Source organism: Arvicola amphibius, chromosome 1 (genome assembly GCF_903992535.2).
Source record: "Arvicola amphibius chromosome 1, mArvAmp1.2, whole genome shotgun sequence".
Lineage (NCBI taxonomy): Eukaryota > Metazoa > Chordata > Mammalia > Rodentia > Cricetidae > Arvicola > Arvicola amphibius.
In genome coordinates, this window is record NC_052047.1 from 28,967,474 (window position 1) to 28,993,177 (window position 25,704).

At 41.1% G+C, this 25,704-nt stretch overlaps 1 protein-coding gene across 1 annotated transcript in view; it reads left to right on the plus strand.

Moving 5' to 3' along the window:
• Scfd2 (sec1 family domain containing 2) overlaps positions 1-25,704 on the plus strand; it is a 326,524-nt gene that overhangs the window by 102,470 nt on the left and 198,350 nt on the right. Inside the window, exon 5 of the mRNA XM_038331345.2 lies at positions 19,753-20,002. Coding sequence (XP_038187273.1) covers positions 19,753-20,002 — 250 coding nt within the window. The remainder of the gene's footprint in view (positions 1-19,752; positions 20,003-25,704) is intronic.

Here is a 25,704-nt window from a genome sequence, read left to right on the forward strand (position 1 = left end):
AACAAGCAAACAACAAATCTATCCAGTATTTTTAGAATATATATATATATATATGTGTGTGTGTGTGTGTGTGTGTGTGTGTTATATATATTATATTTGTGCTTTAAGTTGTAGGTTTTGAAAGATGTTTATAAGGAAGCATATTTTTATTTGACTGCTATTGAATTTAAATTTAAGTATTAAATGCCACTTTATTAAGGTTTAGATTTTTAAATTGTTTTTATTGAGCCGTACATTTTTGTCTACTCTCCTCCCTTCCTCCCCTCTCCCCTTCTACTCCCTTTCATGACCTCCACGTTCCCAATTTACAGAATTTTTAAGTAATCATTATTTAAGAATGTGAAATGATGCCTGAAATTAACTAAGGATTTAGATCATTTTATGTGTATGCATGTGTGTCTCTGTGTGGATTTGCGTACAGGTACTTAAGGAGGTCAGAGCCATTGGCTCTCCCTCGAACTGGAGCTATAGGTTGGTATGAGCCACACAAGCATGGATTCTGGGGACTAAACTTGGGTTCTTTGTAAGAACAGTATGCGTCCCTAACTTCTGAGTCATCTGTCCTGCCCCAAGATAACACATTTTTATTATAGTGTACTTAGTTATTATCTTCAGCACTGATGGTTCGTTCCCAACTGAGTGATTCTGCTCTCAAAAGAAAGTGAAGATAGCATTTTGGTGGATGGGTGGCTTGGAAGAGGGCAGGTCTACACTGTATAGAGAGATGGGAGGCAGAGGACAGCAGGAAAAACAGCAGTGTTATAATCCACAGTTTCACACTTGGATACTTCATGACTAAAGAAAGATGTCTCGGTTAGAAGCTAGAGGGGTTCCATGTTTGCCGCAGGACTATAAAACAAGACCTAGAGGCCTTTAAACCCTCCTGGGCCATGCTCCCCTTTAATAGATGAGAAAGCCTAAGTGGCAAGTCCCAGGTCACCTTGAGTGGCAGCTGTCTTACATGCTGGCTAAGTGCTCCCACAGACTGTAATTATGCCATCCATGGAGGCAAACTGAAAGATGGCAGTGTTCTGAACCAATCATTGACCTCTTTATAGGTGTTCTGAGAGGGAAAGACAGCATAGACAATGTATGCAAGTCTCATCCTTGGCACGGCACGTTTCAGTCAGTGTAGAACTGATTTCCATAGAGAAAATGACAAGATCCACAAGTACGTGGTTATACAAACTCAACAAATGATTTGCACATTAAAACACTGTTTAGTCTTATTACATGTACAAGGAAAATTAAATTTAGTATTTTAGTTATAGTTGATCAATTTGGAAAACATTACTCTTTTTGTATTAAGTGGATTTGTACATCCAATGTTTTTCATCTCTAAAGACAGGAAACTCTAAAACTTGAAGCAAGCTATAATGTATCTTATTACGTGGTTTTAAGAAAAAGTGTATTTTCTAATAATATTTGCTCTTAAGTAGAAAAGTTATTAACTCTAAAAATGATTTAAATGTTTCTTAGTTAGTTAAGGCAGCTTTTGAGTTTCTATATTTCAGTTCAGACTCCTCTGGAATCCCATGGAGATGGCTAAAATATGCAGCCGTTGTTGGAGGGAGGTTTTATCTGCGGTCAGCAGAATATGAAACCCCAGAGTAAACTGAAATTGGAGCTAAGTCTGTCTGTAGTCAACATGGGCTGCAGCAACTCTGCACAGTGGTTGTGTGTGCTGGGCTGCATGGGCAGCAGCATTTGCATGGCTGATAGGAATCTTTATTATGCACAAAACTCGCCATGCTAACTTTACTGAATAAAAGGCATTTCTTTTGACTGGGGACACAGGGCAGGATAGGGTTGTGGGGACTCTCTGTTTCATGTCAGCAGATGTTTCTAACTTTGTGGTGAATTTACTGCACACCCCCTCTAAATCCCAGAACTCTGACAAAATGAGGAAATAAACCAATTTCAGACTTCATTAATATGTGTCTCATTTTATTCTTCCAAATGTCTGATTTAATTGTTTGATTGAAGTAAAGATGGGCAATACAGTTGATTTATTCCATCAGCATTTTCAGTGTATGTTAGTGTACATTTAGCATTATAGTGAAGGCTAAGTGCTCAAGATAACAAGTGCTTGGACGTGTGTGTGTGTGTGTGTGTGTGTGTGTGTGTGTGTGTGTGTGATGCAATGGCACATATGTGGAAGTCAGAGGACAAACTTCCACCTTGTTTGAGCCAGGATCTCCCGTTGTTTACCACTATGTACAGCAAACCAGCTTGCTCATATGCTGTCATGGATCCACCTATGTCCACCCATCATGTTACAGGGGTGAGGGATTACTTCCCTCCTCTTCTCCCCTCTCTTTATTTTTCATATATTTTTTTAGTTTTATAATGTTTAATTCCAAATGTTTTTTAAACAGTCACCCTTCTTGGTATATATTGCACATCCTGTATCTGGTATTTTATGCTTTTAATCAGTTCTGGAAATTTACATCTATTACTTTATCCAGTGTGTTTCTTCTCTATTTTTTTAACTTCTGGAACTCCTACTAGAATATATTTTAGGGTTGGCATGCTGGCTCAGCTGGATAAGTCACTTAAAAGGCCACAAAAATATCTAAATAAAATTTAAAAGATTGAAGTCACAATGGCATGAAAATCAATAACAGAAGACATTTCGGAAAATTAACAAATATTTGGAAATTAGACAACATGCTCGGGTAAAAAAAATATTTTGAGACAAATAAAATTGGGCAAACACCATAATAAAATTTGTAAGATACAGCAAAAGTAGTTTTATGAGGATATTTTATAATAATAAACACCTGTAAATTCAATAGTTCTGGGGTCCTGGCATTCTTCTTCTTACGTAATTCACGTTTGTGGCTTCTCAGTGTCTTTTTCTCATTTTCTTAGGAAATAGAGTCTATGGCAATATTTATATGGAAGTACTTTAAAGAAAATCTGACATAACCCCGATGTCAGAAGAGTGAGGGAAATGGAAAGTCACAGAGGAAGGGACAAAGCAAATCTAAAGGCTTGCACCTCTGAGCTTTCATTGTTGCACAAGGAACATCACACGCTGTTGAGCCTTGCAGGAAGCCTGAGGGAATCTGCATATTGTAGCTGCTCCTGCCAGTTCACAGGGCAAAGCTGTGTCCAGATCATGCCTCAGTCCCCATGGTCTCATTGTTTTTAAAGTTTGTCACAGGGCTGTTACCCACCCTTACTTGGAGCTGGATCCTCTGGTGTCTCTACATGGCCATGAAGAAAGCCAGAAGCTCCATGGGATGGGCTGGGTTGGACGCAGTCATCAGGTTCTTGGTTTGTATTGTGGTGGATGGTATACATCCGTGTCACAGTTGTTCCCCAGGGCCTGAGAGAGTTGGCAGAGGTCAGATTTGGCAGCGCAGCACCTTATTCCATTATCCAATGCCCAGGTCTTAGTGTGGGTGTGGGTGGTGGTGATGGAGGGTAGTGGGCAGGTAAATCATCAGGGGTTTGTAAATGCATCCCGTTCATCAGTCCTCTCTAAATAGAAGCCTCCCTTTGGAGAGCAAGGCAATGAAATAGTAATAATGCTAGTGCTAAAGAAAGCACACACACTTTAAAGTTGAGGGCTCATCTTATTTATTGTCCACAAGAGCCTGGTGAGGTGTGGGGTACTGTGCAAGAACTTGAGACCCTGAGATTTAAACACATTGCAATAGCTTAAATTATACCCTTTGGTACCGTTCCTTTACAGAAATAGGAAATATACCTTTTAAATTTTCCCAGTGCACTTTAAAAATAGAACAATAATAAGAGCCCTTCAGTTAATTTCTGTTAAATCTAATTTGAGGAAACCCAGAAATATTTTCTATGCCAAAATGCTTCCCAGCCCCCATTAAATCAGAAATTCAGCCACCGAGGAGTCATCTTGCTTCCTCTCAGGTTGCCTTTCCTCTTTTTAAATGTATTTTTGTTTTGGAAGAGGCCAGCCTTCTAGACATCCGTGTCTTAGAGGAGGAACTGCTTAATTTGCTGAGTCCAGGAGGGAGCTGATGAGCTCTGAGTAGAGACCAGAAAGAGGCAAAGTCAGGACGGTGAGCTGGGAGTACAGGCAAACCTGCTGACCTCATGCTTTGTCCCATCATTCGGTAGAGAGGCCTCCCAAACCATTTCTTAAGCTGAGCTAGTCTGCAGCAGTGCTCACTGCTCTGCTGCTGAAGACACGAAGACCTTGTCCTGTGCCCCAGCTGGAGGTCGTGAATGTGAGGAGAAGTTCTGTCACTAAGAAGTCTCTCTCCTACGGGAGCTCAAGGCCTTGCCCGCTAAAGGGCCGTTCTCCTCCCTTCCAGTGTGGGGTGTGAAAATCACAGAAACAGTTCTCAAGGTAGCATCTTTCCCATTGCCCCCTTTTCTCCAGCCAGTTCCCCATCCTCCCCAAGCATTTGATCTCTTAGCTTTTCCCTGAATCCTGGAAGTCAGTTTCTACCCAGGCTGAAGAATTCATTATCACACTCTTCATGGAGATAACGAGCATCTATATTTTTGTGTTTTCAAATATCTTTTAGGTTGTTAAAACTAAAACTCATATCATTTTTGCTGCTTGCTAAGAGTTAAGGGATTGTTGCTTGGCCACATTAAAAAGCAAGGAAGGGGAGTGAGAGAGGGCTCAGCAGTCAGGAGCACTGGCTGCAATTCTGAAGAACCTGGGTTTGATTCCCAACACCTACATGGTGGCCTACATCCATTGCTTACTCCAGTTCCAGCCCGTCCAACAGCCTCCATACACATGATACATAGACATACATGCAAACAAAACAACTGTGCACATAAAATTAAAAATAAAAAAGTTGAAAGACAAGCAAGGAAAGAAGGAAGTAAAACAGGTTTTAAGCTAATATTCTCATACTGTAGGGCGTTTTGTGATCGGTACAGAATCTCCTGATAGTTCAAGCCAAGAGTGGACCCACTGAGCTGGTACTGATTGGAGGGGTGTGGTTTAGTTTTTCTTAGTGAGGCTTTGGAAAGTCGGACACTGGCCTGTTTTTATTATTTATATTGATTTCCCTGATGATAGACAAACAGGGCCAAACCTGGGGCCGACAGGACCAGCAGGAAATTTAGGTCACGGATAGTTGCATTTTAAAAACTCCAGTTCTGAGAGCTGCTCCATCATGGTAATAGATTGATGATAACAGGACACAGAGCTCTTAAATCATTAAAGGTGGCCAGATAGAGACAAATGGCTGGCGGTTTTGTTGGATGAACACTTTCCAAATCCCCATGGTGCTCTGTGTTGCTCTCAGAAGTCACCTGCCCCTCATTTCATGCAACTTAAGGCTCTGCTGGCCTGTTCACAGAAGACAGCTGCTTAACTGGACAGCACTGTCTGAAGGCAGCTTCACACCATTTCCCAAGAGACGGAGAAAGCATTCCAAAAACATACCTAGCCCCCCTGAAACATCTGCGTGTTTTGAACTGAACAGCCATTGAAGCTGCCCTTTCCCTCTTCCCCCCAAATCAGGGCCTTTCCCTGTCCCCTTAGCCAAAGGTACAAGTGTCCCAGGGAGATTGCTTGATGAAACCTGAAAACGTTTTATGTTTTCCTGCCTTTGCTTTGGAGAAATGCTAATTTGTAATAAGAACTCTAAGTGGATGGCTCTGTTCTTCCTGGGATGCAGGAAGCATGGCCTGGTGTAGTGGCATTTTAAAAACATATTGAGTTAAAATATAATATTGAAATATACAGCTTGATGAATTTTGACTAAGCAAAGACAGCTGTGTAATCACTACCCAGATCGGCCTGGAAGATTATCAGCAGCCCTGGAAGGCCTGCCTTCCCCCACCCCACCACTCCTTCTTATCACAGGGCAGGGATTGCTAAAATCAGATTATTTTTCCATGGTTTCTATAATTTACATAAAGGGGATGATACAGTGTTATTTTCTGAGTTTTTTATGCAATGTTATATTTGGAGATTGATCCTTGCCCTTGCTTTATAATATAGACCATTCATTCTCACTGTGATGTTATATTCCATTGGGTGACTATCTTAGATTTCCCTCAGGGCCATTTTCTGTGGTGAGTTGTTTTATTTTTTGAGACAGGGTCTCACTGCATGTTCCTGACTGGCCTAGAACTCACTGTTTAGACCTGGGTAGCCTCAAACTCACAGGGACCCTCCTGCATCTGCCTCTGTAGCACGGGGATTGAAGGTGTATGGCACCATGCTCATGATGGACATCTTTAATAGGAGAGAAAACTTGTGGAGTTTGTTTTCATATCCACAAGGATATCACTATCTCTCAGTCCCTCGGAATCATCCATTCTTCAGGCACAGAAACCAATTAGTTCCAGATCCCCTAAACAGAGAATAAACTTAGGCAAACCCTTGTGCTGTGAGATCGCCCTCCCCCGGTCTTCTTTCCATTGGTTGCAGCTTCTGTGTGCTGCTCTTGACTTTCTGTTCCTCATGCCATTATTTTATTACTCTATCACACTATTACTTCTGTGCTTCAGCGGCTCCCTTTCTAACTGTTCTGTCCTGTCTGGCGTTCCTCTGAACCACCCCCTTCTGATCCTTTGTGTAAAACCTTCTCTACTATCAGCCTGTCAGCACAAAGTACTTCCCAGTCCAACCGTGACACTACCTTCAATGCTTCTGCCTTGGCTCCAGCCTCGGCGTTTGTCACTTGCAGTGCTGAATTTGCTCCTATCTTCCTGCTTCTACCCCATCTCTCCGTGCTCTGTTTTCTCCCCTACACCCTGAGTGATAATCTTTAAAATAGATCAGATCACAGCAATTCTCTACTCAAAAATCCCTGTGAATTCTATCTCAGAAGAAAAGCAAAAGTTCTAGCAACCAGCCGGCTAAGCAGTCCTGGGCCTCTGCTCTTTCTGCCTCGTCCCTTACCATCCTTCCACTCCCCTGCCTAAGAGCACTTCTTGTCCAGACAGCTTTTGCCTCATTGGTATGACTCGTCCTGCTTCTACCTGTCTTAGGCTCACGTCATAGTACCAGTCTCCCACACTTCAGAACACCTCTATTGCAGTTTCTTCTGAGTTCTGCCTCCACAACAGCTACAAGGCTGCTATCTGAGATGATACAGCCTCTCAGAATATTCCAGAGGATTGGGAGTCATTAAATGTAGATGCTAAGCACTAAACTCTGGTCCTGCTGCAAGAGCATCGAACTCTCTGAATCACTGAGACATCTCTCTAGCCTCAGCTTTTGCTTTTATTTTTCATTCTAAATGCTGAATAATATTTTGTAGTATGCATAGAGCACATTATGTCTATTTATTCATCCATCCGTGGAGACTTAAATTAAATCCGTGGAGCTGCTTTTAGAGACCATTGCTATCCTGTTTTCAGACTTCAGATTGGGTTCCTTTTATGCATATCTCTTCAGTTCATTACATTCCTTTCCACATAGAGACAAGCACACAGTAAACACTGTGCATTTATTCATTCTTTTATTTTGTCCATTCATTTTGTGTGGGGGGGAGGAAGGTAGAGGGAGGAAGAGAGAGAGAGAGCATGCACCACGACACACTTGTAGAGGACAGAGTACAACTAACAGAAATCCGTTTTCTCATTTCACTTGGTTTGGTTCAAGGATTCAAATGTGGACCATCAGGTTTGGTAGCAAGTGTTTTCCCATACTGAATTATCACACTAACTTGACAGATAGAACTTTGTGCTGTTTATACAGCACAGGTTGGTTGCTGCTGTATGATAGAACACGGGACCAGTTCTATCTTCTGTCTGAGTCACTTTTGAATGACTCTAGCTGCCTGTAACTAGGGCTTAGGAGTGAGGTGAACATGGCATAGTCACAGTCTACTTTAATGTTTATGTCTGGAACTACCTTAAGGGATTACAGCTAGTCATGTACCTTGCCAAGGGGCTTTAAGGAACTGTAGATATACTGTAGGTCAGTATATCACCTCTGGTGGGTTACATTCATCAACTGCTGCTCTATCTTTAAGATTTATCTATTGTCTAGTGAGTTGGACTCTCTTGACTATTTGTTTTAGCTCAAATTATTGGAACAACCTTCCCTTTCCCAAGGGTTTAGATTCCCCTTTCCCACAAACATTTCTCTTTCTCTGACTGGAGTACACTGGAGAAGAAATGTGTGCTGGACAATGGTGGGCTACACCCCAGTTCAGGGTTGGGAGGATGGTCCAGGCAGTAAAGCGCTTGCTACACCAGCATGAGGATCTGAGTTTGGACCCCTATGACCCATGTGAAAAGCTGCCCTTCCTTCTGATTCCACTATTGGGGAGGCAGAAACAGTAGCATCCCTGGAGCTTTGCTTGTCACAGTCTGGCCCATCAGCAAGCTCCAAGTTAAGTGAGAGACCCTGTTTAAAAAAAAATGGTGTTGGGGGTGGAGAGTGACTGAGGCAGGAAATGTCCACTTCTTGCCACACATGCACCAGCACACAAATGTGCGCACATAAAAGTGCATACACATGGATCTGCCATACACAAGTATACCAGCTCATCCACTCACCACCTGACATCCTGGGAAATTCAACCTGAATTTCTTCTGAAGTAATAGTATCTATATCTAGGGCAATTAGGAAGAGGGAGAGTCTACAATTGTATGCTTATCTTATTTTTCTCTCAGAAGGAACTGGAGATGGGTAATGAAGTTCAGGATTAAAAGACCTAAGAAGACATACAAGTTTCTCTAGGATCATAAACTGAACACACTTAACTCAAAACCAGAGGTTAGAAAAGATAATATTTGAGTTGAAACTTGAGACCAAATGAAGAAAAGGGAAAAGTACATTTTATACAAAGAGATAAGCATTGTAAACACAGAGGAGCAAGCAGAAATGAATCAGAGGGCTAAGCCACAGTCTGTGAGGAAAAGATTCATGATGGATGGGGCTGCACAGTTAATTAAGGCCAAGAAGGTAAAAGTCATGCATGCCGTTAACTAATTCTAAGAACTTTGTGTTTTTATTCTAGAATGAGTCCCATCGTGGCTCAAAGTAATGCTAGTTGTAACATAGACAGTGGGAGAAGGAATGGAGGAGGCAGGATACCTACATACGATCCCCGGGCCTCACTGACTGACTCGATGTGGCAAGGGCAAGGGGGAACTCTAGTGCAGTTTAAATTTCTTACTTGGCCAACTGGGAAAGTGATGGCTCCGTACAACCGCCATGGGTACAGAGCATGAAGAGCAGGCTTAAGGGTACAGGGAACTCAAAATCAGAGGTTAGAGAAGGCAGTACTTGAGTTGGACCTTGAGACCAAATGAAGAAAAGGGGGAAGTACATTCTATACAAAGAGATAAGCACATGCAAACAGACATTGACAAAAAGAAATGGTTCAGGAGATTAAACCACAATGTATGAGTGAAAGATTATAGCTGTAGATCCGTTGAATTAATTTTATTGGTTACATGTCGAGAAGGAGAAGACCAATAGGCTGTTGGTTGGGTTTGGAGTGGGCGGAGGATTAGAATAGAGCTGATGCATTCATTTATCAATGTACAGCTGATGCATCTGTCAATTTTATAGTTAGCAGTTAAGGATAGATCACTGAGCTAGGAGATGCCATACAGTGACTTGACTAGGATTCTTTATTTTACTTTTATGCTGTAGTTAAGTGGTCCATTCTAGATGCCACTCAAATAAGAAGATTCATGGATGAACAAATGACACTGAAATCAACCTAGAAACTTGTTCGAGAGACACCCTTACCAGGCTCCATCTCAAATCTGATGAATTTAGCAGGAATCCCAAGCTGTTTATGTATACATTATATTTGAGAAACTCTATCCCAGGGAATCCATTTTCTTTTTATCTTATTGCTTGGCCCTCTTCTCTAAGAGCATGCTGACAGCTGACTTACGATTTAAGTTATGAGGAAGGGAAGAAGATTAGAAAAGATAAATTTTCTTTAGAATGTTACTCAAATTATTAAATATAATATTTACTGTGTCATTAAAACAGAAAATTTAAAAATTTCATATGTTCCTTTAAAATGAGAAGTTCAACCACCCATTTGTGGTAGTGCACGCCTTTAATCCCAGCACTTGGGAGGCAGAGGCAGGTGATCTCTTTGAGTTCAAGGCCAGTCTGCTCTACACAGTTCTAAGACAGCTGTAACTATTTTTTAAAAACAAAAAAAAGATTAAGTGAGAGTGTCATTGGTTTGTGTTATGTTTTTGAATTTTAAATGTCTGTTGATAGAAACCAGGCAGACATATTTGTCCCCATTTACTGGCTGCCAGATGCTGCTTTGGAGAGAGTGTAGGAACAGAGTCCTTGGAAAAGGAGTACTTGACAGCTCTTCCAGATGTTTGTGGATATTATTTTTGATACCATATTTCAACTCTGCAAGTACTGATTTCTTGAAGTTTTAATGTAGAATTGGAAAACATTTCAGTGAGCTCAGTGGTCAAGAGCACTGTCTGTTCTTCCAGAGAACTCTGGGTTCAGTTCCCAGCACCCACATGGTAGGTAGTTCACAGCTGTCTGTTACTGTAGTTCCAGTGGATCCAACACCCTTACTACAGACATGAATGCAGGCAAAACACCAATGCACATAAAATAAAATTAAATAAATAAAATTAAACCACTGATCTATATTTTGAATGAATTTTTTTTTAGTATACCTGATTTTAGAAGCTTTGGTTCACTAAAAGTTATAGACATTACAAATATTAATGCATTTTATTGTGTATTTTTGAAAACAAAATCTACATTTTAATGTCTCAACTGATCAGAAAAAATCTGTAAGAGTAGAGAATCTGACAATAACAGATAGATCTTTTCCATAATTTTAAAGTTTTGCTCAGAAGCTAAGAATCTTATCAATTGTATTCCTTTTGCTGGTGTTGTTTTTCCCCTTGATTCAGGGTCTTGCTGTGTAGCCCACACTGGCCTCATGCTTGCTGTGTATTGCAGGCCAGGTTTAGATTTGCATTCCTCCTGCCTCAGCTTCACAGGTGCTGGAACTATGGGCGTCTGCCACCATAGGCAACACGTCACTTGATCATTTGTCATTAGTCAAGAATAATGGGCTTACACAAGACCAGCAGTTAGTTCAGTTCCCACCTCATCCTTTGCAAAATGCTTTTCCGAGATAAAAGTCATCGTACAGAAGAAGAGCCAACTTATGCGTCATTTTCATTTTGTCGCACACACTATCAAAAATATAGTTGAAGGCTCTCCTCTTTTCCACTCCCCCACTTTCTGCTTAAATCTCTCAAGGACTGAGATTACAGGTGTTTATTACCCTGCCAAATTATCGATTTTAACTCTCTGTGTGTTCATGCTGTTAGTACCATTGTGCACCCAAAGAATATGGCAAGAACTGCCTTGGTATTGTTAGGAAAGTCCTCTCAAAGAGTCTCTGGATCCCGCTTAGAAGGCCACTGCCCATTACGTAGCTGATGAATGTTGGCTCCAAGACATTATGATTCAGGGTTGACTGGTAACAGTGCATTTGGATTCTGGTCTGCCTTTCCTTTCTATCATTTTCCTGAAGACCCTCACTGTCCCCCTAAGGACAGAGATGAAATGAATGCCACTGAGCTCTCTATTAATGCTGGCTCTTGCTTGTTTGTCTAATAATTTGACAATTATTTTATCGATTCCCATGTTTTAGTTCATTCTGTGCTAACACAATGGAATAATTAACTCCGGATAACATAGTGAATAGAATTTGGTACAAGTTCAAAGTTATGGAGTCTGCAAAGTCTGGTACCATGTATTAGCATCTGTGAAGGACCTCCTTGCTGCTCCATGCCATAATGAAAGTTGCAAGAGCCAGGAGTGAGCCTTTTAAATGGTGTCAGTCTCATTCCTGAGGGACTAGTCTTACAATGCAACCTCTTAAAGCCCTCACTACCTAGTACTAATATACTCAATTAGTACCTAGTACTAATATACTGGCAATTAAGTTCCAGCTTGAGTTTTAAGAGGATAAACATTTCAACTATCACATCCTATTACAAGCAAGTTTCTCAGTAAATGCTACATGCTCTGACATGGGGCTTCTCATTTTCTACCCCACAGAACTCTTACATTAATTCATCATGTCCTCAAACTTCAAAACACACATTTATTGATTTGTAATTGTGGAGATCTTACTGAAGTAGCATTAAATATAATCAGGGTCTCTGTCTCTCTAGAGGTTGTAGGGGAGGGCTTGTTTTTTTGTCCTTTCCAGTTTCCGTGGGCCTCTGTATTCTTGGCTTGTAGTTTCTCTACTCAGTCTTCAGGGATAGGATTGTTGCATCTGTGAATCATCTCATCTCTGGCCAGAGCTGGGAAAAGCCCTCATCTGTAAGAGTCTTGAGATTAGGTTGGATCTATTCAAATAATGTAGGATCAGTGACTGCCTCATCTCAAGATCTGCAGTGTTAGAGCTTGACCTTCCAGTGCCCTCCCAGGCTCTTGTTTTTCGTGACGAGGCCTCAGCTTGTGGTGCTGTTTTGAAAGTTGTGGACCCTTTGGGACATACAGCCTGGTTGGAAGAAGACACTAGGACTGAGCCTCTGAGGGTTATAACTAGCACAGATTCCAATCTGCCTTTGCAGCTTCCCATCTGTTTAGTGTGACTGGTCTGTAACACAAGTTACTGCTGTAGGGTTGCTGCTGTGGTAAACATGACCACACATGCAGTTCCAGTTAGGCGTTTGACCTGGTTTTCAGGAGATGTGTGGAGGAGTTTGTAGATGTAGGCTAGAAAAGCTCCAAGATGCTATAAACTTTTTTCTTTTGTTCAGATTTGTTTGTGTGCGTGTGAGAGAGAGTTGTATATATGTGTGAGGGTGTGCTTGTGTGTCATTACCAGAGGAAGCCGTAAGATAATACTGCATTCCTTAGAACTGTAACAGGTGATATGGTTGCTGGAAACCAATATCAGGTTCTCTAGAAAAGTAGCAGATGCTCTTAAACCACAACCACTTCTCCAGCCCCTGAAAGCTTTTCTTAATGGGGTGTTCTGATGGGCGCCCACAAGACCAGACTTTCAATAGAAATGAAGAATATAAAGATTGCTCATGAAGTTTCAGATGGGAATATGGATCCTATTGGGATTTGGACCTTCTGGAAAATAATCTGGCTAGATTTTTGCCATATTTTGAAAATTTGAATGTAACAACATTAAAAAATATTGGACTAATTTATTTGGCAGATAAAGATTTCAAAGCACAATATCCATGCTGTGACATGGTAATTCTTTGCTATTTTTTTCCTGGCTTATAGTGAGGGTCCAAAGCAAAAGCAGAACAGAAAGATTTAAAAAAAAAAAACATGGCACCTGTCAAGCAAAAGAACAGTTGTGGGCAGAGTAGACACAGGTAAGGCAGATGTAACTGTGAGGCTTTAGTGAATTAGAGAGAAGTATATATTTGCACTGGGAAAATAGGAAATGTTTCTTAAGAGCAAGACCTCACATATAGAAAGCCCCAGACTGTTGAGCGCTTGTGCATCTGGACCTTGGAAAATATTTCCTTGGGAAGTCTTTTTCTTTTTAGAAGCAGGCATAGAAGTTATGGTTTGACTGGCGTATCTGAGCAGACTCATGCTTCAGTGTATAGGACTGTTTTGAAGGCAGTCCAGCTAATATTAGCAGAAGTAGGTCACTAGGAACGGGTTATACCTGCCCCTGGTCCAGCCTAAGTCCTTCCTTTCTGTCTGCCACGATGTGAACAGCCTTTCCTCAGGCTGCTGCCACGAACTGAGCTGCTCCTGCTGTCATGCTTTCTCAGACACTGTACATCAAAACTGTCTTCTTTTATGCTATTTCTGGGTGGCATTTTGATTGTAGTGATGAAAGTAACTAACACATAGTCTTCATCACATCTGGAAGGCCTCTGGCCACATGTAGTAACATAGTCACTGACTCCAGAAAATGGGGCATTATCCCACTTATCCTACCTTCTTGGTAGACGTAGATGAAATATTTACTGAAGGGAGGATGCTACCCTATAATTCATTTCTTAGAGCTTTGTTCCTCCCTCATATTGGATGTTGGATCTTTAAGACCCATTTGGCATGTGCCCCATCAGGATTTGGGTGTTTCCAAAGCAAATGCAGATGCCTCTGTTGAGGACTTTCTTATGAGCTGGCTGTTCACTCCTCCTCCCACTCATCTGAATCCCATGTAGCCTGTGTCTCACTTTGTTGCATAAAGTTATTTTTACAGTTAATTAAATGATGTACTTATTTGGTGTGTATCTATGTGCACAATGTTGGGAATATCAGTGAATTATTTTACATTTTTACATTCTGCCTGGGGTGTACAAAAGGATATTCAGATTCCTTCAGAATTATCCAAAATAACAGATTGATTTTAATTTTGGCAGATACTGTTTGGAGACAGAAGATATTTGAGCCCCCATTGCCATATCTCAGCAGCCTGCACACACTGGCTGAGGATTGCTGAGAAGTGTTCTCTGTAGTTCAGAGTGTCTGCAGGTTCTGCTCTCAGAGGAGCAGGTGTGGGGCCAGCCTGGACCAGCCTGCCACCATATGCAATATGTTCCTAATGCCAGAATGGAGACCAGCTCTTGACTTCACAGTCAGCTTTTCTAAGGACACGGCTTTTAAAGAGGGCCTTTGTATGGAGTTGCTGGGGACTGATTCAAGAATAACAAGAACCCAGACTGCAGAAATAACAAAGTACTTTGTCACCCTAGCCATAGCTCAGGCCTCCTTCTCCCCACTAGTAGGCCTGCCTGTGTGAAGGTGAATAGGAAACTTAATCCCAGCTGCTTTACAAAGAAACCATTTTTAAAACCCTCCACTTGGGCTAGGGTTTGCTGTGCTTGTGTCTTTCAATAGCAGCATTTAGTAATATTTGATTTTTCCTTGACCTTTCACTGGCTGTTGAAATGAAGTCCCACGATAAGAGTTTTACACCCAGAGTTTGTAGACTGTCCCTCCTTCCTCTGAGGCTGCCAATGGCCTTTCCTAGAATACATGCCATTCCCATACCAGAGTTCTTAGTTCTTCTGGGTGGAGAAGGGGATCCTAGGGCGCTGGGTAGTGGTAACAGAATAACATGCCAGGTGCTGCTGTGTGACCCACTTTCCTTATGAAGTTCATAGAACAACCTGGTGAAGAGTGGCCATGATTGTATCTTCCTAAATGGTATCAAATGTGTTCTACAAAGTTAACCCTCAGAAAACAGAGTTAAGTTTGTCTATACGAACACTGTCTTCTTGTGGGGTTTACTTCATTTTTAAAGCAGAGGGGCTGAAACAATTTGTGTCAGTGTTGTATAAATGGGTGCCTGTGTAATGGGGCTAGCTAGTATTTAGGCATTTTGAGTTCCTTTCCCCAAGGACACACAGCCTATGACACAGATCCTCTCAAACACCACCTTATTCACAAATCCTGTTACTCCTGCTGAAATGAATGTCTTTTGCTTTAAAAAGGCTTCAATCTGAGAAGTCTCTGATCTTTTCTTGTTGTTAAGAAAAGCAGACATCAGAAAATGACCAACAAGCTAGAAGAGATGGTCATTGGTTAAGAGTGCTGACTGCTTTTTTGGAGGACTTAAGTTCTATTCCTAGCATCTACATCTGGTGGTTCAGTCGCCTCTAACTTCAGCTTCAGGGAATCCACCACCCTCTTTAAACAGGTTCTGGGGATTGAACTTCGATCCTTATATTTACAAGACAAGACCTTTATTGACTGAGCCATCCTTCTAGCCTTGGTTTAGTCACAGTTATGTCAATATGAACAGATGGATACTTTTTTGTATTCTTTAGGTTATGTGAAAATACTACTTCATGTTGTTTTTTAAATTATTCTGGCCATGGTCAACTGGGAAGCCTTGCTGTTGACTCTTGGGTCCTTTTGACATATCCTTAATCTCTTTATGGGGGCGGGGGACACTATAAGATCTTCCAGGCTTTTCCTGTATTTTCCTTCCATTTCCTAGGGTCAGTCATCTCTTTGGAGATCCCTGGTTTCTTTTACCAAAGAAAGACAGCATAGACTAGGATCTGGGTGTGTTCATTGCCACTGAGGTGTCATGGTTTTTAGATCACCCCAGAGGAAAGAACTGGAATACATCAGCCTACCTATTTCACACATATTCTCATTGTTATTTCTGAACGTCTCTGCCTGTCTATGGTAAAGCTAATTTTTTTTTGAGCAGTCTATATTTTGCTGAGTAGGGAACAGTAATAATACGACTAGCTGCCTTCTTCCGTCAATAATGAAGTAAATGGCGTGCCTGGAATAATGTGGCTTCCTGCTCTGCCGTCCTCTGGTCCAGTGGTTCTCAGCCTTCCTAACCATGTAACCTTTAACACAGTTCCTCGTGTTGTGGTGACCGCAACCATGAATTTTTTTGTTGCTACTTCATAACTGTACTTGTGCTATTGTGATGAATCATAATGTAAGTATTTTTAGAGATAGAGGCTTGCCAAAGAGGTCATGAGCCACAAGCTGAGTAGCACTGCTCTAATCAGGCCATATTATTTAGACATGAAGAGATCCCACGATGTTAAGGAACAATATAATGGGACAGTCAGAACTAGAATTAGGTTTTCAAAATGGGTATTTTATTTTCCCATAATTCTTATGTCTCTGTAACTGCCCACTGTTTTTGGCTTTGTATCAAAGACAACTATTGACTTCTTGGGATGCTTGAAGCATATTTTGAATGTCATTTTGCTGCTGTGAACAATGGAAGTCATGCTTGTGTCTGTACCGGAGGATTTCTCTCTTTATCATGTATCATAAAGCAAAGACTTGAAAATGCAAGCTCAAGAGGCAGATGCTAGCACGTACATCTTTATAAATGAGTCTCCTGCCCTGACGCACTCTTCAGAACCATCTTTTAAAAGGCTTTCTTTTCTGAGGGTACAGGGCTCCTGCAGGGTAGACACATTGTATATAACCCTGGCTGTCAGGAAATGGGATGGGAGGCAATGCAGGAATCATCTTCTCGTAGTACAAGAAGTTGGCAATGGAATAAGAAACAAATAGGCAAGCTGCAGCCTCTGTGAACCTCGCTGGACAGGCCAACCACATGGCTCCTTTCTTTAAGGGACTTTGGCACCTGGAGTAGCTGGGAACCCTCTGCTCCTGGTGCCTTAGGGTGAATTTGCTTTTACTTTCTAAACCACATCTTGTTACCATATGCCAGTAAAATCTCTGCCCTTTCCATTCTTATCTACTCCAAAGACTTAGCACTTTTATTTTTTGTGTACTATGCCATAAACATGTAATTATGTTAGAAATAAATGGTAGCTGGGCAGTGGTAGCGCACACCTTTAATCCCAGCACTTGGGAGGCAGAGGCAGACGGATGGATCTCTTTGAGTTCGAGGCCAGCCTGGTTTACAAGAGCTAGTTCCAGGACAGCTAGGGCTGTTACACAGAGAAACCCTGTCTTGATCTGTCTGAATTTGAGCAGAAGTGGCTGGAAGAGCTCCTTTGGGGTGGCCCACTCTTTGCAATAACCTTCAGCTGTTTGCATCTTTCTGTTTAAAGAAAGCATCTTTGCAGGGTTGCTCTGTCTTTGTGTCCTCTTGCTCTGACTTCTCCCATATAGAGTGAGAAGCCCCTGAAGTCCCGCCTCTCCATCTCCCTTTCCTGCTCCCCCCCCAAGCACTTACCACCGTCTGCTGCACCGCAGCATTTCCCCTTGACATGAACTACGAGAGTAGAGAAGCTGTCTGCTCTGTTGCTCAGGCCTGCAATAATGCAACATGGTGGGTGTTCAGCTGTTGATGGAGGCCGCTTGTTGGTTCCCGACTACTCAGCCTCAAAATAATCACACAGAAACTGTATTAATTAAATTACTGATTAGCCCATTAGCTCTAGCTTCTTATTGGCTAACTCTTACACCTAATTTTAACCCATTTCTACTAAACTGTGTATTGCCACATGGCTGTGGCTTACCTGTTAAAGTTTCGGCATCTGTCTCCTGCGGGGCTACATGGCTTCTCTCTAACTCCACCTCCTTTCTCCCAGCATTCAGTTAGTGTTCCCCACCTACCTAAGTTCTGCCCTATCAACAGGCCCAAAGCAGCTTCTTTATTAACCAATGGTATTCACAGCATACAGAGGGGAATCCTGCATCATTCAGGGAACACATGAGTGATGGAAGTTTTAGGTTCTGATAACTTGGACTTTAATTTGAATATGAAAACTAGTGTCTCTTTACCCAAAACTTCAAGATTGGTGCTGAAGGTGTGTGTAGTTCCTTGACACGGTGACTCCAGTGATGCAGAGTGTGTGCAGTTCCCTGACACGGTGACTCCAGTGATGCAGAGTGTGTGCAGTTCCCTGACACGGTGACTCCAGTGATGCAGAGTGTGTGCAGTTCCCTGACACGGTGACTCCAGTGATGCAGAGTGTGTGCAGTTCCCTGACACGGTGACTCCAGTGATGCAGAGTGTGTGCAGTTCCCTGACACGGTGACTCCAGTGATGCAGAGTGTGTGCAGTTCCCTGACACGGTGACTCCAGTGATGCAGAGTGTGTGCAGTTCCCTGACACGGTGACTCCAGTGATGCAGAGTGTGTGCAGTTCCCTGACACGGTGACTCCAGTGATGCAGAGTGTGTGCAGTTCCCTGACACGGTGACTCCAGTGATGCAGAGTGTGTGCAGTTCCCTGACACGGTGACTCCAGTGATGCAGAGTGTGTGCAGTTCCCTGACACGGTGACTCCAGTGATGCAGAGTGTGTGCAGTTCCCTGACACGGTGACTCCAGTGATGCAGTGCTTTTATCACGTGTAAAGAATCCTGAAATTGTCTTCTGAGTGTCATTTAAGAAGCTGGTAGAACTAAAACCATTTTTTTTTTAAATTTCAGGTGGTAGACCAGAGAGATTGTTCAGTGGCTTGAGCACTGCCAGTCTTCCACAGGGCCTAGGTTTGATTCCCAGAACCCACATGGAAGCTCACAGCCCTCTATCACTCCAGTCCCTGCATATCAAATGACCTCTTCTGGCCTCTGTGGACCCAGCATGCACATGGTGCACACACATGTAGCAAAACACTACACACGTAAAAATAAATGAAGAAAATTTAAAAATATATATTAAGAAATTGAGGTGAATTACCTTCAAAATAACCAAAAGAAATATTGAGCCCATTTCCATTCGGAGCAATTATTTTATTTGTTAGAGTTAGCAGGAAATGACCTTTGGTTGCTATAAATATTCTGGCTAATGTTTGCCAACATAGAACATATCAAAAAGGATATCCTGAAGCTGGGCAGTGGTGGCCTTTAATCACAGGCAGAGACAGGTGGATCTCCGTTCCAGGACAGCCAGGGCTGTTAGAAAGACTGATTCCTTTAAAGGAGAATCAGCACTCATTTGAATATGTAAATTCTGTTAAGGAGCATCAGCGTTCCTTTAAACAGATAGTCTGCCAGGTTTGTTTTTCAAATTGTATTGCTTTACATTTTTGTTTAAGTTTTCAAGTTTTTGAAATGCTTACATTTTCTCACAGAGCTTGGGATCAAACCTGGGGCCTTGTGTGTGCTAGGTAAGCGTTCTGCCACTGAGCTACATCCCTTACCTTTGAACCACTTACATTTTATTTTCAAAAAAATCTCCATTTGCTCAAACCACAGTAGGGATCATTATCAAATGCAACTTCACTTGACATTTTATCAAATGTTTTTCAGAATAAAATTTCTAATGCCAGACTTCTTGCAGTGTTCTCGTCAGCATTAATAAACACAGACCTGAAAGACTGTGGTCAGTGAGTACCATCAGGATTTCACAAGCATCTTTGAACTAATGTTCTGTCTTTGTGGAAGGCTGATGTATCCTCCTGTCCTTGCTTCTGTTTCAGAGCCTTGGCGATTCAACCATGGCTGTTGTGCTTAATCAGCTGCTGCCTATGATTAAGTCCCCAAGCCAGAGAACCAGCGACGACTACAGCCCAGAGGAACTGCTAATCCTCCTCATCTACATTTACTCTGTCACTGGAGAGTTCACCCAGGACAACGACCTGAGAGAAGCTGAAGAAAGGGTGAAGACAGCATTGGCCCAAGTCTTCTCTGAGGAGTCCCAGTTGTCACCGTTGCTGCAGAAGATCACAGGTGAGTGCGAGCACCATTGTAGACCGCAGATCCTGTGTGTACAGAAACCAGGGTTCTGAGCAGAGACTGTCGGGGAGGAGGGAACCATCTCCAGCCACCTGCAGGGTCAGCCTGTCTCTCCCATAGTGTCCTTTTCAGGTAGTGGTGGTGGAATGGTTTACTAAGTCCCTCTCAGAATTTATGTTTGTTGGTGTCAAAGCCTTGGTCAAACAGCAAAATCCTCAGAGAAAAATTGTTTTGTAAGGTGCTAGAAAGTGTTTTTGGATTAGAAATCACCGTTTTCAGGAAATTAATATTTTTGAGCCTGCAATACTTCATTTGATTTTTAATTAATTAGTACTATTCCAAATGACACACTAGCTTCCCAGTAATGTAGACTGTGCTAGTTTGGGGAGAATCTACAATTACCAGAGACTGTAATGATCCACCTCCACGTGTAGTGTGTTGACATTAATGGCTTGTATTTGTATAATGCTGATTTCAACGGTATCAGTTATGCCTAGAAGCTATTGAAGCCTGTACATAAAGCATGAATACTTTAAAGGAGTCCAAGTTTCCTTTCAGTAACTCGAATGTGCATGTACATACTTGTTTACATGTGTGTAGACATCCCTGCTCAGATAAGTTCTAGTGAGGCAGATTATGAATGTTTTAGACCCCTGCGGGCCTCATTGGGGGAAGTATGGAGACATCTCTGATACAGGCCATGGTGCTGGAGATCTTAGTGTCCCATGCATGTGTGTTTTATTTTATTCTGACCTTTCCTATGGCTGTTAATGAAGAGCACAACCCTGATGAGATGGAAACTTCATTCAGTTTCCACAGACGGGAAGCATTTCCTTGCCTGGCATGGAACCTGCTCGCCAGTTTATAATCCACTTAAGTAGAACTTGTGTAATCCGTTACCATTTCGTTAAGTACAACGCTATCTGCCATTACGTGTGTTTGTTTGGTTGGAAATAAATATTGACTTAGAATGGCTTAATATGGTTTATACAATGCTTAGAAAAGAGCTTTGATTTAAAGTAAATTTGGATGCTAGGAGAATTTCATTGGAAATTATGTTTAAATGAGCAAGTCCCAAGACAGACAGCAAGGCCAGTGTGCATGTTCTAATTACAGTTGTTTGGGTAGGCTTTATAATGTTTGTATGTTGACAGTTTATTGTTGGATCTGAAGTAATGCTCTAGGAATATTCTCTTAATATTCACTCAAGGTGTTCATTGACCCCGCAGTTCATTTTTTATTAGTTTCTTTACACTTGCTCAGGATATTGCATTTTGTTGCTTTGGAAACATTTCTGTGAATTCAGGTTTGTATAGGAAAAAAATTGTTAGCTCATAATTTAAAAATTAAAAAATAATAAGTTGTGGAATTTTTGAAGTTTTATTTAAACCTTTATTTTACAATATTAATCATGCATTTTTACCAATATTAACTTTGGGTATTTAGTGCAAGTAGTTAAATGGTACAGAGGTGTTATTTTGGCATATGTCAACTAGTTACTTGAAAACATACATATGAGTGCCCACATACATTCCCTCCTTCCCTTCCTCCCTCCCCCTTTCTCTTTCTCTCTCTTGCTTCTGATTACACCAAAAGGGCTATATTCTGCAAGTTATTTGTAGTTGATTAGTATGGATGTATCTTTATTAATAATGTTGAGAACTCAAATGTCCTAAAGAAGGGCTTATATTTATAGATGCTGCTAAGGAAAAAGTGACATTTGGTATTTGGGTGAAAACTTAGTCACATAGTATTGGAGTCAGTGTGACTCAGTTCTATTAGGAACAGATACTTCAGCCTGTATCTAAAAAAATGCATTGTCTTCCAGATATACATAGGGCCCTGTATCAAGGTTAATGGCTTTCCCAGGGAGCCTGTGATCAGTGCTGTTCTTTTTAAAAATTTTTTAATTGTTAATTGATTTTATTGAGCTATACATTTTTCTCTGCTCTCTTCCCTTCTTCTCCCCTCACCTTCAACCCTCTCCCATGATCCCATGTTCCCAATTTACTCAGGAGATCTTGTCTTTTTCTACTTCCCATGTAGATTAGATCCATGTAAGTCTCTCTCTTACATTAGGGTCTTCATTGTTGTCTTGGTTCTCTAGGATTGTGATTTGTAGGCTTGTTTTCTTTTCTTTATGTTTAAAAACCACTTATGGGTGAGTATGTATGATAATTGTCTTTCTGGGTCTGGGTTATCTCACTCCAAAATGATGTTTTCTAGCTCTATCCATTTGCCTGCAAATTTCAAGATGCTATTATGTTTTTTTCTGCTATGTAGTACTCCATTGTGTAAATGTACCACATTTTCCTTTTCCATTCTTCGGTCAAGGGGCATTTAGGTTGTTTTCAGGTTCTGACTATGACAAACAATGCTGCTGTGAACATGGTTGAGCACATGTCCTTGTGGCACTATTGAGCATTTTTTGGGTATATACCCAAAAGTGGTATTATTGGGTATTGAGGAAGGTCGTTTCCTAATTTTCTGAGAAATTGCCACACTGACATCCAAAGGGGCTGTACCAGTTTGCACTCCCACCAGCAATGCAGGAGTGTTCCCTTTACCCCACATCTTCTCCAGTATAAGTTGTCATCAGTGTTTTTGATCTTGGCCATTCTTTCAGGTGTGACATGGAATCTCAGAGTTGTTTTGATTTGCATTCTTCTGATGGCTAAGAATGTTGAGCATTTCCTTAAGTGTCTTTCAGCCATTTTAGATTCCTCTGTTGAGAGTCCTCTGTTTAGGTCTGTACTCCATTTTTTATTGGATTATTTGTTCTTTTTATAACCAATTTCTTGAGTTCTTTGTATATTTTGGAGATCAGCTCTCTGTCTGATGTGGGGTTGGTGAAGACCTTTCCCCATTCTGTTTTGTTTTCTTGACTGTCTCCTTTGCTTTACAGATGCTTTTCAGTTTCAGGAGGTCCCATTTATTAATTGTTTCTCTGAGTGTCTGTGCTACTCTGGGGTGATATTTAGGAAGTGCTCCCCTGCGCCAGTGGTCAGTATTGTTCCTATTTCACTTCAAGGCATAGACCTGATTTTCTTGACTCTGAGTAGCAGAATTTATTTGATTCCTTATGTATATTCTTTGTTTAATAAAAATATTTTTAAAAATATTTGAAAATAAGTAATCAATAAAAGAATTCTGTATCTGCTATTTTACTTTACAGGATAACAAAATGCCCTGTTTTGTCTGTTAAAATCTTCATCAAACTGTCTTTTCTCGGTTGCTAAGTGGTAGACCCAGCATTTGACTCTGGGTTTTGTGGATATGAAGTCATGTCTTTAGACATGCGATTCAAAACTGATTCAAGCCCATGTCACTGCTACATCCAGTGCATGCCACAGCTCAGGCTTACTTTCCCACATTGTCTCATGCCATGCATGCCCAGCCATTCCATTAGTATTTGGAGAGAAAACCAACCTGTGGTTAAAATTTTAGATACTGCCTTTGCTTTTCATCTATTACCATTATATAGCTGTATATGTTTGCCATACCCCCCCCCCATTTTTACGAATGCATCCTCTTTTCTTTGTATTGTAATAAATTACAATATTATTTATAACCATAGAAGTCTATTGGTTGCCTGGCTTTTAGCAGCAAGAGTAACAAACTTTAATTCTGCTTATTTCAATAATATCTTTTGACAGTAATTGCCCATGTTTAAAATCCATATTTTTTATCTATTCATTATGTAATTTATTTTTGACAGTTGCTTTCATGTCTCTGTATTCTTCCTTTGTATAGGAAGGATAATAGGAAACTGTGATTAGTAAACCAGAACAAAAGCTGAACATGTCGGTCAGTGGCAGCACACTATTTTCTTTTTAATCTGCACTCTTTAAGTGGATTCTTGCCAGGCACATTTCTAGAACGGTGGGCAATTCTTTTCTATTCATGCAAAGTAACTAGGATTGGCTTTTGGGGGTTGTGGGTGGGAACCTGGAAGGGGAAAACTGGCCTGGCCTGTTGATGCTGGTTGGTGTCCTCAGTCCTGCTAAGTTCAAAGAGAATATGAGTTTCTGTATACTTCAGTGTTCGCCTGCCAGCCACAAGAAAAATAAATCCATCTGAACTGTCTTCAGAGAATGAAATTTAATGCAGATTTTGAAGTGCACGCTTGGAATGTCGTCCTACAGAGAGGTGTACCGGAAAAAGCTGAAGGTTTGAATACAGAAAACCATGGTTTAAAAGTTCTGGCCCTCCGCTTGCTAGCAGTGTGGTGTTAGCTGGCAGCTCCCTGGCCTTGAGCCTCGACACTAATCACCACTGTCCTTATTGGTCACCTGCGGAACTAGGAGCTAGTTTGGGGTCCATTTGGGGTTATAATTAAATAATTATTTTGCTAGTCTGTGCCACAGAGGTTTGAGCTCTTCAAACGTTTACAACTGATGCACGTAGGCAGAGAGATGTTTGCATGGCTTGCTGGCTAATTTTTTTTTTTTTTTTTTTTTTTTTTTTTTGCCAACTTTACACAAGCTAGAGTGTCAAGTTTAGAAAGGAGGAACCTTAATTGAGAAAATTCCCCTACCAGATTGGCCTGTGGAGATGTTCTTCTTGAGTGTCCTTGGAGCTGTAGTCTTGAGGTAGGAGTTTTTCTAGAGACCGCCTGTTTAGGGTTTGGATAAGACGGAAAGAAAGGGAAAGGGAAAAAGCAGTTATCGGTTGAGTCTCTGCCCCACCATCATTTTTATTAGGGAAACAGCAGTTTTCACGAAAGCTTCATCCAGAGACAACAAGGTAAGTTTTTTGTTAGAAGAAGGAATGTGGGGATGGACAGTAGGTAGGAACTTATATTTGCCACAGTTAACACTCTAGACATTCTTGGCAGGGAATTCTAAAGCAAGATGAAGGACTTGAAGGTTAAGCAATAACCTACAAGTCCTCATTTTATTCTTAGAATATTGGAATTGTTTTTATTTAAAATGCTAAAAAGATATATTGTCATGTGCTGGCAGCATTGGGCTTATATCCCACTTTCAATTTATGAGTATTGAATGGAACACATCTTTTTATTTAGCATTATTCTAAATTCTTCAAGCATAGAAACTCTGGGACAGCAGCAGCATTAAATGTTACGGCTCTGAACAAGGACTTGGTGCAAATAGGTCTAGCTTCTGATACTCAGTAACTGTGGATCATTTACTATCATATAGTCTCAGCTTCTTTATAATAAAATCCATCCACATGAGCTAAGATGGACAAAGTGCCTGATGCATAATGTGTCATCATTGTTGTGTATCAATAATGAACTCCATTGCTGAGTTAAGTCTGACTAAATAGGATTCCTTAGAGACAGAATTTGGGTGCAATACCAAGCAACGATGCCTGGCAATTCTAGGTAATAAAACTGTAACGTTAAAAGCATACTTTGATATATTCCCAGGGATCACAACAAATACACAAGCAAGAGTCTATAAACTCACGTGGCTAATAAGCATATCATTGACATCTCAGCTCCAGTGATGTGTACCTGAAATGCTAACTTCTTTCCCTCTGTGATAATCTCTTCACAATGCACTACTAGTTTTTGAACATGTTTTGGGACAGAAGGCAAAATTATATCTAAAACAAAAACAATAGAGTTTTAGTTTTGACCATGTTTTCATTTTTCAGTGACAATGCTGTGGGGGTTTGAATGTAAATGTCTTCCATAGGCTCATGTGCTGGAACCCTTGGTCCCCAGTTGG